A 17,806-nucleotide genomic window follows, 5' to 3' on the forward strand; every position below is an offset into this window, starting at 1 on the left:
TGCCAATCAGTTGTCTTTGAGTCAGCTACATTTCCACATTGAGTAGAAATGCTTCGGGTGACTCACACCAATAATCCATCTGGGAGATAAGTAAAGGAAATCTCTAGCATGATTTTGTTGCAGCTTTTCAAGATGAAGTGTAATTTGCCTGGTACTCCTCATTTGACCTTCAATTATTTGAAAACCTAATTGGAATTCCGATTTGTCTTTAGGAATTTTCTCAGAAGCAAGAAGCTTAATGGGGGTAATGCAAGATGCACAAAATTGGCGAGTAAGGTAATGATCACGGTCTAACCAGATTCTGTTTTCAGTAAGAAGCAGCATTTTAAGCTGCCTTACTTGCCTAAAGGCCTTTATGAGACGATTTCTATATCGGGGTAGTGAGTTTATGCTCAAAATACAAAGTTTATATTATCTTTTCATTATGTTTCCTTCCTGTTTATTCTTCTCTTGGTTCAAAGTCCCAAGTTCAAAAATCTATCCTTGCACTAATTAGTTATAGCTGTAGGCAAGTCAACTCAGCCTTTGTTTCTCAGTCTGTAAAAGGACAATAATAAATATTTATCTACTTTAAATAGATATTGGAAGGATTTTTTTACCCTGACACAGTTTGTTCTTCAAATACACAATGACTCTATAAAATTCTAAGCAGAAATTACCTAGTTTAACTACATTAACTGAAATGATTGTAATTTTTGTAAATGGCTTGTGGAGCTTTCATATCCTTTCCTTTCTGAGGAATACTGTTTGTTACAGTATGCTTCTAAGCCTCCTGTTTAGCAAACCATGATACCCTAAGCTGAGCTCACAGCATCTTAACTATGGCAGTTTAAAAAGAAAAAAAAAGGAAAAAAAAAAAAGAAACAGTACATGGATTACAAAGACATTTAATCTTAAGAATCTGAATGGTTGTATTTTAGAGTACTGATTTTTTTTCAGTCCCCTTCCTGAGGGAAAATACCCAGTAGGAATGGGAGCTCCTTATTTCATTGCTTTTACAGTAATGAGTTATCTTTGATATTCAGTGTTTTGTTGACTAGTATGTGTAATCTGGTGCTTTCTAAATCCAATCTTTGCCTGACTTCATAGCACTCTAAACATCTGCACTTAGAAAGTAAATTAACTACATTTGTGGCTGTTTTAGCAGTCATTTAATCAGCTTCCTATTAGAAAGAAAAAAATACCCTAAACCAAAGTGTGATTCTGGAGATAAAATAAAGATGAATCTCAAGTCTCGTCAAGCATCAAAGCTGAACAGGAAACCAACTGAGGCTTCTTCATTGTTAAAGATTAGAAAAAGGAATAAATGAACTCACCACTAGCTCAAACTTTAATACTTAAGTCTACTAGTCCTGATGTTACTTGTAATAAAGAGATTAAGATCCCATACTAAAATGGGAGGAAGGGGTTGAAATGATTCCTCACAGCAGTCATTTAACGAAGCACCATTTTATCAATGCATGCTATGCCCAATTTGATAGGACTCTTCATTAATTCAATTTCAGTCAATGATGGAAGGAAAAAGCTCTTTCAAAGCACACACTCCTCTACCTTAAAGTTCATTCTAAACTCTTGCCTTTCAGTGCACAGAATAGGCATTACAAATGCAGCCCTCCCCCTGTATGCTACCAGATGATGGCAGTCAAAAGAATTAAGCATTAAAACAAAGCCCTCCATCAATACAGATAAAACACAGGAAAGTAAAACAGGTGACAACATTGTGCTTCAGCAGCTAGAGAGTCTTTTTTCATGCATAATTCTGAGGGAGGGGAAAAAAAAAAAAAGGCTCCAAAAAAACAGTTTTACTGAAAGCTGATACGGGGATGCTTCAGCAATTAAGAATTTCATATGGCAGACACCAAGACCTTAATTAGCATAGCATTATAAAACCTGGGCATCCTTCTGGGTGCAAAGTTAAGTCCATCACAGACTGAGCTGACCACAACCTCAGCACCACAGAAATGAGAGCTTTTCCCTGGCAGATGCTGTCTGTAGTCATCCTGTGCTAGCAACACCGCGACAGCTTTGAGGAAAGGAAGAGCTACTTAGCCACAGGAAATCATGGCAGTGGATTAGGAAGAGACCAGACAGATACCTGAATTACAATTTGAGCAGAAAATTTAGCTTCTTAGGTACCCATACGGCCCACTGCTACAGAAGTCCCCCAGGATTTAAATACTTCCCCCTCTTTTGAAGTTCTTCACCCAGTTCCTTTAAAAACTATACCAGCATCACTGACCAGACCAATCTCTGACCCTGCATTTTGAACTGGCCCCCATTTTTAGAGTCATCTGCTATAAAATTTCACAATAAAAGTGACATCAGTTGCGGAAATTTTCTAGCCAAAAGTACTGGTCTAACTTTTTTTAAGTCCTGTTTTCTTTGAAAATAAGATTTACTATAGGCCTATGCTGCTCCTCCCTGCAATATTTTTGGCTGAAGCTGGCAAATGGATTACATTTAGCTAAAAGAACATGTCTTGGATCTGTTAATCATATTAGTTACCTGGAAACAGGTAACAAGGTTGAAGAGATGCTTTTTTAGCACTTCTACAGAGAAAAAGTAGGCCTTAACTAGCTGGAAAGTATATAGATCCCTATAGGGTTGCTTACAGTGTGAAAATTTGTTCCTGCAATGAAATAAACATAAGTGACGAAGCACCTTTATATGGACACATAAAGCTACATCTACACTGGAAGTTTCAGTAAAAATCTGGCTCTCCAGCAAAGCAGCTGCATTCAGTGCAAAACTGATCTCTGATGCAAGAAAAAATTTTCTACTTCAAGTTCACAAAACCACTGAGCTGATGTCACAAAAAAAACAAACCCACAAACCAACCAATGTGCTTCACCATTTTGTGTCTCTAATGTCCATTCACTCACTCTCTCTTCCCTATTTAAACTGTAAATTCCTCAGGGCAGAGACTGTCTCTTTAGAGAGACAGTGCTACACAGGAAGGGCCCTCAGGCCACTGGAAAACAAAACAATAGTTGGCACACTTATTTTCTAACTTCATGTGCTAACTTGTCCTCGCATCCTTGAGCAAGGAAATTAATTTTATTCTGTTTACATATTACATTGCAAAAAAAAAAAAAAATCAAAGTCATTGCACATTCAGTAAATTCTTGGGTTTATAGAGGAAACTTGAAGGTACAGCACTTCTGCACAATTAGGAAAAAGATGTAGCATAAAACAGGGCCAGTTGATGCCTCCAACCTCTCCCTCTTTTTGCTCAGTTTCATCAGTCACTACCTACAGAGAAAGCAAGATGGGCCCAAGAACTCAGATTTGAGCTTCCCCAAAACAGTGAGTGTTTTGATACAATGGCATCTGTAACACATGCTTCAGCCTTTTAAACTAAATCCTCCACCTGAGACTGACCGGCATGGACATTCACAAACTACAGCCTTCTTAACAAGCTTCAAGTCTGGCTTTCTAGTTGCTGGAACTTCAGAAAAATATTTGTGCAAGTCTTTTCAATGGGATATGGCTTCGCCTCAAGAGATACATGCCTTCTGCTTTTCAGAGACATTAAATTTCTTGTATTCTAAAGCTAGCTTTTAAGGCATTTTCTGAAAAAGGAAGAATATGTTCACTCATATTTTGCATAAGAAGTTTATGACTTATTCAGCCTTCTTGTACTTGAAAGAAGAAATGGGTAAATGAAGAGTAATGGGAATGCTTAGACTGCCTTTGGAGAGCCATCCTGCTCCCCACAGTTGCTATCTGTGGTAACAAATAGCATGTACAGGACAACCCCAGAATACACAAGACTCCCTGCGCCTGAGCATTTCTGATCAGTTAGTGTGTCGTTGTGCTGCTCTGTATGACGAAGGACACAGGAGAAAGGTGGGAGAGCAGCAAGGCAAGCCGTGCTTACTGCTCACCCTCGTTCTAGCAGCCAGCCACGAAAGGTCATCTCTCCAACTTGCAAAACCTACTGCCAGCACAACTGGGAAGTCGGTTACAATCCACAGCACTCCAGTTTGCTTTTGCACATTACATAGAAGGATGGCCTCAAAGGTACTTTTAAGGCTTGGAAGAAAAAGTTGGTTTACTTTTAGAAATACCAAAAAACCACACCTCCCACCCAAAGAAAATCCCCAAACCACCACAACTCTTTCCCCATCCTTTCCTCCATTCCCTTAAGACACCCAAACCTGGCTATAAATTTCTGCCAGACTGTTTTCAGGGGACAGCAGTGATATGCCGGGTACTATAAGAGTTAAACATGCATATTACAGCTTGCATGATATGACATCATCTCATCTTCATCTTCTCATCATGCTCATCTTCAAAGACAAGTTACCTTGAAACGCTCTAGGATGGAAAAAAAATACAAAACCATAATATAATGCAAAGACTATCATAACCCAATCAAATGCCTCCCTATTCTCTCCAAAAATAAACCCCCAAATCCCAGTGGATTCAGATGAAAATTGGCTTTCTTCCTCTACCAACAGCCAAGGCCCAACCTGCATCTCAGGGCGAGCCCAGGCATCCACTCTTCCTTGAAGGGCACGGAGGAGCTCAACTACCGCAGCAAATCTGAAGGACACAGAAACAATGCAGTGGGATATTCAGCAAGTCATGTTTTCCCTCAGTGACACTTAAGAAGAAACTGAGGTAGTGGAGATGTATTTCAGTTGAAACAGCAGAGCAGTGCACATATTTGAAGGGCTGGTCAGCAACCAAACCTGCCAGGAAGAAGAAAATTTCCTTTGGCTCAAACTAAACTCCTTGCTCTTCAGAGGTACTAAACAGTAAAGCTTTTCCTCTATGGTCATATTAACATGCAAAGTGACTCAAGACCATCCATTCCGATCCCCATCCTTAAGTGCAATACCCAGCTAGAGGTGCACTTCACCCATCTGACAGCATAAACTCCAGCTCCACTGAAATCTTTTCAGCTTATTTAGAAGCATCCAGCACAGGCACTGGCCTAGATTAGGAGTGCAGTTATGCACACACGAATGGTCTTGACCCACTTCTCGTCACATCGTCTTGACTACTCAGAGCTGTGAATTCTGCTTTATTATTAGCACAACAACAAAAGCCTGTGTATATACACAAGGTCTTAAGAATACCCATTCACTGTACAGGCAAGGAATGAAAATAATTGTTCTATTATTTCCCATCATCATCCTCTTCTCGCCACTGAAAGACCCACTGAATGCCATCACTACTGAAATACCTTTGACTGGCAGTGTTTGGCTCCCGTTTAGAGCAGACACTACCAGACCTGGTGAGTTAGCTAGTACCAGTAGGCACAAGCACGGTGAGCTGAACATCCTTCCAAGATGGACAGGAGAACTCCTAATATTCAAGTAAGCAAAAGCAGCTTAATGTGGGCTTCCCTCTCTACACAATAACAAACAGTTTCAAGACTCAGTTTCCCCTCCCTAAAATAAACTATACCGCAAAGCAGAGGGACTGCTTCAACCACAGTCAAACACGAGGGCAGTTTCTCCTTCAGAAGCATTTGTGGGTTTTAGCTCTCTAGCTTACAGGTAAAATTAATAATTCCTGAGTACAAGGTAAAAAATAAGACCCATCCCACCACAACAACAGCAAGGTTGCTGTCCAGGACATTAAAGCACGAGCATGTTTCACACTTCATCATCGTACATATAGTTCTCGACAGGACTCCAATACAGCTCATACAGAGGGGCAGTAAATGTAAGAGGTTGAGATTTGCTAAAGGACAGAACAGAGATTTTACAGTTCATCCTGCAGGCACATATGCTGCCTGAAAGTGCAGTATAAATGTAAAAATGAATAAATCGATCTCATCTAAAAGAAAGGAGTTTGTCCCACTGTTCATAAATGACTGCACTATTCTTCTCTTTGAAGAACAGTATGTATTTGCACAAAAGGCAACCTTCTGGCTTCATGTTGCCAGAGAAATTTTAAAAATGTAAGCAAATCCAGGAGTTTTGCTTCTAGGATAAATAAAGCTAAATAAGGCATACGTTACTGCATTTGTGCTCCTCTGCTCATGAAACTAGGATCCTTGTCCCATCTAAGCAAGCTGATGACCTGCTGAAGACTTAATTAACTCCAAGCCAGACTAGATCTATACTAGAAAGCAAACTGCACTAAGCCACCGCAAACCCTGCCCTCCAGCTACAAATGCAGGCTAAAAAATTAGAGTAACTACTGATTCCAAATATTATTTAAAAATGTGATACAGACCAGTGGACAGAGCACTGCACACAACTGCTCCAAAATCTGTGGCTTATTCTTTTATAGACACAACTTGGGAACGCTGCTCTCCCACCTGTGAGTCTCCTACCCTTCACTGCACAAAACTTACAGTGTTGGCCTGAACACAGGAAGTAGGCTGCCAGCTTGAAACATGTTTTGAAACTAAAGTTAAACAATGACAGACTTTGCAATTGTAACAGTCAACCACCAAACACAGTGCTGTAAGGAAAAGCATTACTTCAAACTTCAGTTTTCCCAGTGTGATGACACACAGAAGTAGCAGGTATCCTCCGGTGTTTTCGAGTTAAATAGAAAGACGAAGAAAAGTCCACATCCTTCCTTTTCTTGCAGATGCCACTGCTCCCTGCTCATATAACCCCTGTGAGATTTCTGCCACAAGAGAATTGCCACACGCAGCTCTCCACTGTCATGCAACACACACAGCCCTTCGCACCGACGCCCTGAAGCAGAAGAGCAGCTGGGAGGGAACAGCAGCTACGTGAGTGTCTGTGCATAGCAGAAGAGCGAGCAGCTGCCCCTTTAGAAACCACCTTTAAAGACAAGCACGAGCCTGGTCTCCCAGGGTGGGGATCTGCACTCACATCATCTTACCCAGCTGCTGGGCTCACAGAAAAGCAGTCCTGGTCTTGCCATGACCCTCCTGACTCTGCAGAGCCTTCTCTTCCCTTCTGCTGGGTCCTGCTCACATGTAACTGTACAACAGGCCAGACGAAGGACCTCCCCAAAGATCTAGCCAGAGACCCATCTGTAAAAACAGTATCCACTATTTAAAGGCAGGTGTAGAAAGGAGAAGAAAAATGTCCCTTACTGTTTTTTCTCTCTCCTGCGTACAATGAAAGTCTTTGTTTAAGCACTTACTGTAACACAACCCACCTGTTTTTCATAATCTAACAAAGACCAACATGCATGTTGTTGGTGAAAGAGCAGTTGACCACTAATTGCAACACAGCCAAGTAACCAAACTGATTTTCACACTGTACCTCTTCTCTTACTCCTTCATGCAGGGGGAAGTTCTTTCAACACTAGCCAGTAGTTCAGGAGACATGAGTTCAAGTTCTTGCACAACTACCCACCTCCTGTGTAGTCACGGACGACCCATTTACTTTCTTGTGCTTTTATTCCCCATCTGCAAAGGGAAGGTGTCTTCCTGACAGTGGGAAGACACAGCACCTTTCCACTTCAGCATGGTTTTGAGAGGATTAATAGAAATAAAGTGTGCACAGAGACAAGCCTGACAAGAACACGCAAGATGTGGAAAGAGAAAGTATCACTGATAAATGTAGTTCCAGCCCCATAATTTACCTTTCTCCTAAAAAACGCTTTTCCTATCAAATTTGCAGCTCTATGTTCAGGTTAGCATGTGACCAATTCTTTTTCCACAGCTGAATCCTTCCATTGTCTTATGTTAAAATTAAACATCGAAACCCCAACTTACATGCTCTTTAAGTAAACACAGAAGAGTTGCAGGCTTAACATCATGTTAAGCTGCAAACCATACTTTCACTGATACTCTGGAACACGCCACGTCTGGCCAAACCAGAATAAACTTCAGACTGATCACTGAATTGAAGAAGCATTAAGCAGATTTTTGCCCTGCAAAGTTAGACAGTGCACATACCTTGCTCTTTGATGCTTGCTTTTTCCAAAAGTGTCAGAACGGTATCAGCTGTGAGTTGTGTCTGACAAGCTCTTTCTGTGTACTTATGAGATGCAAATATATCCAAGTTGTACAGCACAAAGATGTCAGATACAAAAACGGCTCAGCAGAGACTCTGCAAAGCTGAGCACTGAAACTTGCTCTGTTCAAAACTACCACAGTGCCAAAACAGCCTTAGAGTTGGCCATGTGTATTTAATACTGTTAACTGCATACAAAGATAACATAGTTTTATTCAATAAAATCTTTTTTTTGAAACTTTGATGGAGCCAAAGTTCTGTTAAAGCCAATTACTGGTTAAACAGTTCCACTCTTCTTCCCACAGCTAGTAAACAAGAATATTTCCTTCTATCGTCCCCCATTTTTCCTTCTGCTCCAATTTTTAGAGGATTTTCCTGTCCTTACTGATGTTATGAAGGGGTGTTCTCAAAAAGTTGTTTCTCAACGTCCTGACTATGGCACTCTGTAAAAACTGAGTGACTCCCCCACCCCCACCCTGGTCTGCTCAGTCTCTTTCAAGCCTGGCTGTTCCACTGCGTGACTGTCAAACAATCTGCCACTTCAGCAAATGCACTGACCATAGCCACCACACAAGTCAGCTTGTAAAGAAGAGGCATGTGCATGTGTGAGAAAGATCTCCCAACTGCAGCTGCCACACAGCTCCTCACTTACCTAGTCGTGCAGGGGTGGTGTAGGGTTCAATACAGTTAGTCTCAAAACCTTTAAATGCTCAAGGGTGAGCTGGAGGTCAGAGAAACTTCTTAATTTTGAAGAGAGAAAACAAGATGCTAAGACTGAAAAAGAAAGAAGAGAGTAAATTAAGGGATATAAGATCTGAAGCAGAAAGGAGAAAGCAAGTGGGAACGTATTTAGAGGACCTGATGAGCTGACTCTCCCACCTCCTACCTCTTAATTTTGGGAAGCATCCGCGTACCACTTGAATTAACAATACTTAAGTGTGCAAAATCGCAACATGACTTGTGAGCAGTTTGGACTCTGAAAAACAGAAGTGACACTTCACCTGCCAAAATCATCCCTGGCAAAATTCCACCAACATCAGTGGAACTACACCAAGCATGAAATTGGCCCACAGTTGCTTTAAGACAATAAAGGCTTTGTTTTAGGAGATATAGGGCTTTTGTGGTTCTTTTTAATAAAGCTCAGCAAACAATTGTTTATTGTCCCTGAGCAAATATCACTGACAATAAGCAAGCAGCTATCACATTCATAGTACACGCTGTCTGTCCATATATTGCTAGGAAAACAATCATCAATAAAGCAAGAGATTCTCAGTGTCCTGTTCATATCACAGGGAGATTAAAGACAGTTTAAATGCCTCTCAAATTGCCTACAAGATCCACAAGCAATTATTCCCATTTTTAACAACGTTCTTCCACACTCCCACTTCTCTGACAAGTCAATGCAAGTTAAATATCCTCATCGGTGCTCCAGGATTGAGCGCACACATGTATGTACCACAACGCAGCACAGCACCGCTGCCAGAGGGTTATTCAACAACATTCCCACCGCAAACTATACACAGCGACCACACTATGCTCACACAGAAGCATCTTTTCCTTGTTTTGTTGCATTTTTGTTTGACTATGTGAATTCTCAACAAAACCCAAAAAGTTCACATGTTTCTGCCTCTCTCTAGAGTTTGCTACAAGCATGCCCTGAACTTACAGGACCAGACTCTGCTCCACCGCCAGCCATAGCCATACACCGCATTTGCACAGTATAGATATATGCCAGAACTCATTAAGCTATGAAAAAATCCAACGGAAGAAGCAAACAAGTAGTTAAGTTACACAGAGTTCCTGCACTGCACCCCTTCCCCTTCTGAACCCCCAAAAAACATTTATCCGTGCAGTTACCCTGGCCAGCTGCACTGCCCTTCAAACCAACGTGTAGGGAAATCTGGACATTTGGACGCTCGGGGCCCTTGAGAGAAACTTTGACAGAACCGCACTGGAGCGCTTGGTGCGCTCCCAGCTTTTACTTTTTTTTAAAGATTTGTAAGGAAACATCCACTCTCCACATCAGAAGTTCAGCTGCTCTGAATTCCCATTTTACAGGGCAGGACATATAGAAAATAAAGCAAGTATATTTTTGTATTTGCTTCTCCTTTCCCACCTCTTCTTCCCATCCGACACCACACGCCCCCGGCCCCACCAGGCTCCAGCCCCCAGACCCCGCCATGCCGTGGGGGTGCCCCGACCGCAGCCAAAAGTCACCGGAGAATAAAAGTTGCCCCACCGGCAAGCCGAAACCGGCAAGCCGAAGCCGGCAACCCCACCGGCTCCACAGCCCCGGCGAGCCAGGGGGAAACCCGCGAAGCAGCTAACGGCTCGCCCGCGGGGGTCGGCGGGCGCCCGGCCGGCGGGACCGGCAGCCCCCCCCCCCCGGCCACCCTTCTACTTCCCTCCCTCCCCTTTTTTCTTTGCAGAACCACGATTAACTCCCCGGGTTTCCCCTCACGAATGAAGTCGCAGAGTCGGGGCTCTCCCTCAGGAGCCCCACAGCCCGGGGGTGCCGCCGCCGCCGCCGCCGCCTCCCTCCCCGCACAGCCCTCCCGCCGGCGGCACCCCGAGACCTTGCGGAGGGGGGCGCGGGGATGGGACCCCCCCCCTTCACGCCGCGGACCCTCACGGGGAGCCGCCTTCCCTCAGCCACCCCCCGCGGCCGTCCCGTCCCGTCCCACCCCGCCAGCGTCGCGCCTTTGTGTGAGGAGACACAAAACCTACCTCGCCGGGGCGGCTCTCCCCACCCCGGCAGCGCGGGGTCGGGGGAACGAGAGCAGGGAGACCCCGAGGCGCCCGGCGGGAGGAAAGAGGGAAGGAAGGAGACCGGCAGCCGCCCGCCCGCTCCCTGACTGACTGAGGGACGGACCGCCCGCCGGCACGGCCCCCGCCACACGCGCGGAGCCGGCCCGGCCTCGCCTGAGGGGAGCGGCGGGGCGGGCCGGGGGCGGGCCCGCCGCTGAGTCACCGCCGAGGCCGCCCGGCCGCCTCCTTTGTTGTCAGGCGTGGAAAAATCCGGGCTTGGGGGGGGCTGGGTGGAAATCCTGAGAGAAACGGGGGGGGGAAAGGGGCTGTGTGGAGGCGGAGGTGGGCGCCGCGAGGGTTAAGGGGGGCTGCGGTCCGGCCCGGGAGGGACAACACGCGTGGGGTGCCCGCGGGCGGTTTTCAAACGCTTGCCGAGGCCGTTGGTCCTCTCGAGTGGGCCCACTCACCTGCAGGAGCCGCCCCTCTCTCCATGGCAGAGGAATGTCTTGCCTGTGCCTTCCTTTAACTTTCCCCGAGTGTTTTTTTTTTAATCCCTTTCCGTGGCCCGGAGCCCTGCCCGCTGTGGATATTTCCACCGGTCAGTCTGCAGGGATTAAAAGTTCCCACTCTGCGAGCAGACCCATCCGAGTAAGAGGCCAAGAAATCACGGCCAGCCGGCCAAAAAGCGCCTCAGCACGTCCCAGAATCTGTTTCATAGCGAGTACTGCGTGATGGAGACACGACAGGGAGCCAGGGACACAGCACAGCGTGCACAGACTTTGGGAATGAACCCCAAAAAAGAAAGACCTTTGGGTGTGAAATGTGTCCTTATACATTGGTGTACATACTTGGATTGAATCAATTTCTTTTGTATATTTATCACTAGGATTTCTTCAGAGCAGATGACCTGAATCGCAGCAAAGTGACAGAAGCAACTTGAGTCATCCCAGGGATGGAAAGCTCCAGACTGATTTCAAGAGCTCAGTAACTTGAGCTGAGCATTCAGTGTCGCTTGGGCTGTGGAGACAGACCCTTCCCCTCCAAAAACCCCCAAGAAGTCCCTGCAGGAAGGGTACTGGGTGCTCAGTAGATGGTGCTGTTTCCACCGAATCGGTCCTAAATAACCCACTGCCCCAGCATGGTTAAGGGGAGTGAGTGGGTAAGGAGAAATATGTTTTCTGTGGGGCAAGGCTGAAATCCGGGGTGCAGGTACGTACTAAAAGAACGCTCAGGTCTTTGTGTGCGGCTGTTCTTTCACTAGGAAGAAAAGGCAGCCTGGGTGAAACCTAACAAATCAATGAAATCCAGAGCATGGGTGGCCACTGTCAGTTCTGGTTCAATTTGAGTCTGTTGCCAAGCACCAACATATGCAATCAGAGCTAGGCTGTGAACAAATGAAATGTTATAAAATACTACATGCTCCTCAAAAAGTCACTTGTGGCATGAGAGGTTGGACACCCATTTGTGTTGTCCACAGTGTTCACAGTGTCAGCCCTGGTTACGGGCAGCCTCGTTCCCCAGGTGCCCTTTCCTTCACAGGAATGTTGTGAGATATAGTTGTTCTGTATGTGGAGCCCATGGATACTGTATAGAGAAAAACCTCATAAAAATTGATTTTTTTTTTATTAAATGCAGTACAATGATGTGCCTAGATGAATGAGGGAGTATAAATATTGAATAGTTCCCTGTTCTGTGAGCAGCTCTCCATCTGAAGCATGAGAGGGGGAAATGGTGTATGACCAGGGAATTGCAAACAGCAAGGAAATAACATGAATTGCAAGGCCAGCTGGAATGCTGGTTTTCCCTATCTTTTGCATTCTTGACCTTACAGACCTCTCCATATTATTTCTGTATGTAAACATTAACCGTTTGTATTCTAAAGACACTCTGTAGTCCTGATGAAGTTTTTACCTCTGTTGCCTTAGACACTGCACAGGCAGTTAGTTGTCCCTGCTCTGAAATCTGACACTTTACAGCAGTGTTTCCCAACCCTTTCTCAGCTCAGACAGCTATTTTGCTGCGATACATACCATCTTCTCAGCAGATCCTGCACATCCACACCTTTAAATGGAATGTAACACTTTGCTGAAGCTACTAAAAATTTCTGGGTATCTTGCCATGGCTTGTCAAAAGAGCACAGGCATTTTTCATGGTGATAGCTACTTTGTTCCGGTGTTACATTCAGTTTAAGTGTGTGGTTATGTGGTATCATTGGCCATACCAGGTGCAGATGAAGCAAAGTCCCTCCCCACACATACTATCAGCTTGTGCTCCATGAAATGACTGTATTGCCATGCAACCCCTAAGCTACCATGGCTGTATCCAGACTTGAAAACTATTGCTGGATGTAAGAGAGAAAGAGGAAGATTTGGGAGAGACAGAAAACTGAAAGGACTCACCAAGAACACATCTGAGGACCAGTGATGGCTGAGATCAACCTGTCACCCTAGTGTCTTAATTCCTCACTCACTGCCTCATACAAGACAGTGGTCAAATAATAGCTCTGAGTCGAACATCTCACAAGTAGTTTAAGGGATAGCTTGTGTCATTAGTTTGCCTGGTTTTGGTGCAAGGGCTGCTAGGTACCCCAAACCCCTCGTTGGGGAGAGAGTGAGTCAGTCCAGCTCGGCTCCAGCCCGTAAGTGAGGAACAGGGACACATGAGGAGTCAGTATTGTCTCCCGTCTGTGAGCCACTCAGGTTCCTGGTGTTCCCCTTCCTTCTTTAGGGCACATCGTATGTGCCTCATGCCTCTTGACCACATGAAAATTACAGTGCATGGTTCATGTGATAAACAAATTTGGCCACAACTGCATTTTATTCATGACAAGCCTTCTTCCTCCAGCACTGTGGGTACTGAAACTCCAGAAAGCGCTTGAGAAAGCCTCAGGAATCTTTCTAGATGAAAAGCACTATATAAACGTAAGACATTAACATTTTATTTTTAAATGAAAAGCAGTGTATTGGAATCCAGAAAATGAATAAACTGGCTGCACTTTAGAACAACTTTCAGACAGAATGATGCACTGGAAATACTTAACAAGATAAATCCCTTTTTTATTAACATTATAGCCAAAAGTATTTAGTCATTCTATTGTGTAAGTGTCATGGGACGTATGTAGTATGTAGTTTGGCATTTTGGTATCTTATGAATCAAGTATTATGTATTTTAATTGCCTGCTGGTCTTCGTATTTCTTTTCAGTCAAACTGCAGAATTAAAAGCAAAATCATCCTTTAATTACTTGTGTTGTCCTTTTTGTGGGGTAGGGAATTGCATTTTACTCCATGCCTGTACCATACCTGGCCTTTGAATGTTACCATAATATAACCTTAAATAATAATGATGATTATGATGATGATAATAATAATAATAATAATAATTTTACTGTGGCAGAAACAAAGTGGAGTACAGAGTCAGCAGCTGTGGGATTCCCCTTGCTTAATTTTAGCTGTCTGAAAGCAGAAGTCTCATCTAAGCAGGTCATGCAGGCTGTGGGAGAGGTAGGTACCTCCAGAGGGAGATTCATGCCTCCTACCTTAGGTGTCTGTATTAGAATTGGATTAATTGCTTCTGGAAGTGCTTCTGCTGGTTATACAAGGCAGAGGCCTTACAAGCTTCAGCTAGATGCCTTCCTCAGAAATTCTTTAGCTGTGTGTAGTTCCTTTACCTAAAGTGGCAAAATGCCTCCCCATTACTTTCTCCTATTTGTAAACAGGAGATGAACACTGCCTGTATACCAGTATTTTTATTCCACATAACATGGAGAAGCACTGACATCATAGGAGAATATGGTTTTCTTTATTCCAATGTAGTCACTTTAAATGTTTTTTTTCTAGATTTTTAATTTAATCAAAGTAAATCAACTTGAATGCAGGTTGCTATGAAGTTTTTTCCATGCCATAATTCTGCAGAAACATCAGTTAAGTATCTGAAGAAACATCTGCTAGGCACATAGATGTATAAATATATATAGGAGCTGAACAATATGACTTTTGAGTTTGCAGGGGTTTCTTTACAGAAAGCTAGGGGCATAAAAGGGATTTCCTCCAAGTTTTCCTGTGTATTAATAATGAAGATCAGGATGCCACCTTTGTTTCCTCCCCTTCTGAGCATACAGTGAAAGGAAATGGTTCTGGATCGAATCACAAAGAGCAGTGGAAAAAAACAGACTACACTCCATGCTGGCACTCAGAAGTTTAATTATCCAGCATGCTGCATCTTTATGGAAGAAGGAGACAGATAAATCCCATATGTTAATAGTTGGCCCCCTGTGGCTGACCTTTGGCTCAAATATTCCGTATTGTGATTAATGTCGCACAGTTGGATCCAAAACATGCTCATTCCCCAGGCTGCAGAAAAAAAGGGGATTTAATTTACCTTCCAACAGCAGAATTTCATTTGATCACTCTTTTGGAGACTGATTTTATCCCTGCCTGTAGGTTGGCCTCTGAAGAGCTGTTCTGCCCTTCCTCAGCTAGGACTCTTAAGACCCAGCTTCTCATGTTGCCTCCACTACTGGCTCGCTGGGCAACCTGAAATAAGTTATTTTGCCTCATTTTCTGGTCCAGTAGAACAGCAAAAATAACTGTGACTTCCTTGCTGACACAGTTTGAAATTTGCAGCTAGAAGACACTAAACAAGGTTCATCTTCAGACAAAATTAGATATTGACCTCTAGAATCTAGAGGTCTCACAAGATTAGGTCAGAAAATCATAGCTGCACTTGGATCATGGTTTTCTGGCCACCTTCTCCCCTAATCTTGCAGTTCTTAGACGCCATAGATTGTGTTTGCCTTCTCATGTCGTTGTAGTAATCTTACATCATTCTAATAACATAAACTGTACCCGTGGGCCTGGCATATATAAGCAGGCATCAAGATTTCTGAGCCTATGTGTCAGTTTGATCCTGAAGGACACAGGAACTGTGGACATGATACGCATCCCATATATTACAAATACACAGTGCATAGCACTCCATGGCACTTTTCTGGGGAAATCAGATCCTCAGACATGTGGTAATAGGTGGGCTTAGAGTTTTAATGCAGAATGCTTCAACAGACTCTAACAACATGTCACTGGCATCTGCTATAGGGTTAACGCCTTGAGGTGCTGAGATTAATAATACCAGAATTCCTCCCCATTTGACTTCTCTAGAGTCAGGTCTGACACAGAAAGCCTCATCCTTAGCTAATTAAAGACATTGCTAAAATTGCCACAGCCCTCAAGTGAGTTTACACTGAGCGCTTTTTTCTGCCTTCCTCGTAGATGAGATGAAGCAGCAACGCCTGATGAAGGCTTGGAAACTGCTCCTGCTCCTGTGGAGATCACAAGGAATTTTGCTTGGACTCAGCCTGTAAAGACATGCCCAGCTGTCTTCCCAGGGATGACACAGAAAAGTCTACAAAAATACAGCTGTAATAGCTGGAGACACAGAAAAACGTGAGACAAGGCCTCTGAGGAGGTCTGTCCCTACCTCCAGCCAGGACACATCTGGACTATTGCGCAGGCTGGGCAAATTTTTCCATTTCCAAGCTGTTTTATTTACCAAAGATGGCAGGCTGTTAGCAGACTGTACTCAGGGTGGCCTTATGGCAATTGGAGCAGACAATCTCCTATCATTTCCCACTAAAGCAAATAAGCTGCTCTTTCCCCCATGAAAGGAAAGACAGATATTCTGTGTGCTCTGAACCATAAAGTACATGCAAATTGCAAGTGACAAGTAGCTTTTTTCTGTCTTTCGTGTAGTAAGATTACACTCCAAAGACCTCCCATGGGCCACATACATGCTTGCAGAGGAACATGTACATGAATCGAGACTCCACAGCATCTTCCATCACAGGACCTCAAAGTGCTGGTTAAACCTAACAACTGTAAGAAATCAATAACCATGCCATCTCCAGCATGTCTACCATCAGAATATATAAGGATGTCTAATTTCAAAATGAAAAACTACAGATTCGCATTTTCCAACAACTGCCAACCCTAGTTGAAGTTAATGGGTGCCTTAGAGATCACCACAACTGAAAATAAAGTCGAAAAAGAAAAAAAACCCACACATCATACCTGCTGACATTTGACATCTAAAAGCAGTTTAACCTCTAGGTGTTGAGTTCCCTATATTTCTATGCAGGATTTCCTATGCAGAAATCCATGAACATGGGTCACGCTGTGCAGAGCAGTGACTCTTGTGCAAACTTAAAATCTCAGACCTTCTGTGTAAGCTCTGCAAAACCGGTGGGTACATGCACAGCCTGCCCAGTTTTGAGTATGTCCAAGTCCCTTTGCATGGGCAGATTAGCCCTGCTTGTCATACTACAACAGTTGCTGAGCACCTAGAAATCCTTAATATTAGCCAAGCTACTCTGGTTTTCCATAAATTCCAAGAAAAACAGAAAAAGCCACAGGATGGCAGTTGACTTAGAGAAATTGTATAGTTGACAGAGACATCCAGGTCAACGCACTGGGCCAGTAGCAATTCTAGGATCGGGAGTCAGAGCTCCTGGTTCTCACTATCCCAGTAGCAGGTAGGTTGCCCACTGGAGTGCGTCTCCACTCCAGAACTGGTTCAGGTCTGTGATCTGCGTGTGACACCTCTGGCTGGCTCAGGCAAGTCTTAGGCAGTTGCACCATAAAATTCTGCCTGCATTATCTCTGGCCCTGCATGCTACTAGGACTTCTGGGGTCATTCTTCCTGGGGAAGTTGTGCTAAATTAAGTTCGAAGTCTCTCTGATTCTTTCTCAGTGAGTCATTCATCACAGGAGTGCTTGTCTTGGTCTTCTAGACACATGGAGAAAACTGTGGGAAGAAACTGAAGAGGCATAGTAAATGAGTTAGCATCCCAGGGGAAAGCAGAGCCGTAGCCTGCGCTTCCAACCGTGGCTTCAAAGCTGGGTGACAGCGTATTGTGTATGATCAAGAAAGAAAATATGGGGAACACCGTATCAGAGCCTTCAACAGTGGGTAGTGAAGGCACAGTGTGAGCACAATAGACCCATTTCAGCTTAATCAACTGATGATCTCAGCTGAGTCTCTAGTCACCAATTCTAATACAAATAGTAACAGAGAGTAATGACAGCAACACAAACAATTGACAGAAATAGGTTTTCAACTGTTTTCCTGGTTTCCCACTTGAAATAAATCATTATTCTGTCCC

At 43.9% G+C, this 17,806-nt stretch overlaps 1 protein-coding gene across 4 annotated transcripts in view; it reads right to left on the reverse strand.

The window, feature by feature from the left end:
- The window catches only part of FAM107B (family with sequence similarity 107 member B), a 62,465-nt gene extending 51,290 nt beyond the window's left edge, over positions 1 to 11,175 (reverse strand). The window contains exons 1-2 of one of the 4 annotated variants that reach the window (XM_075024710.1): positions 10,632 to 10,754; positions 8,557 to 8,678 (exon numbers count right to left, since the gene is read on the reverse strand). Coding sequence is in view for 1 of the 4 variants with exons in the window: in XM_075024708.1 (XP_074880809.1) it covers positions 11,120 to 11,144 (25 nt within the window). In the remaining 3 variants the exon portion in view is untranslated. Of the gene's footprint in view, positions 1 to 8,556; positions 8,679 to 10,631; positions 10,800 to 11,119 lie in introns of those variants that run through there. The other 3 variants (XM_075024708.1, XM_075024712.1, XM_075024709.1) reach the window with 3 other exon arrangements.
- Between the last annotated feature and the right edge of the window lie 6,631 nt (positions 11,176 to 17,806).

This window comes from Buteo buteo, chromosome 4 (assembly GCF_964188355.1).
Source record: "Buteo buteo chromosome 4, bButBut1.hap1.1, whole genome shotgun sequence".
In the NCBI taxonomy this organism is placed as follows: domain Eukaryota; kingdom Metazoa; phylum Chordata; class Aves; order Accipitriformes; family Accipitridae; genus Buteo; species Buteo buteo.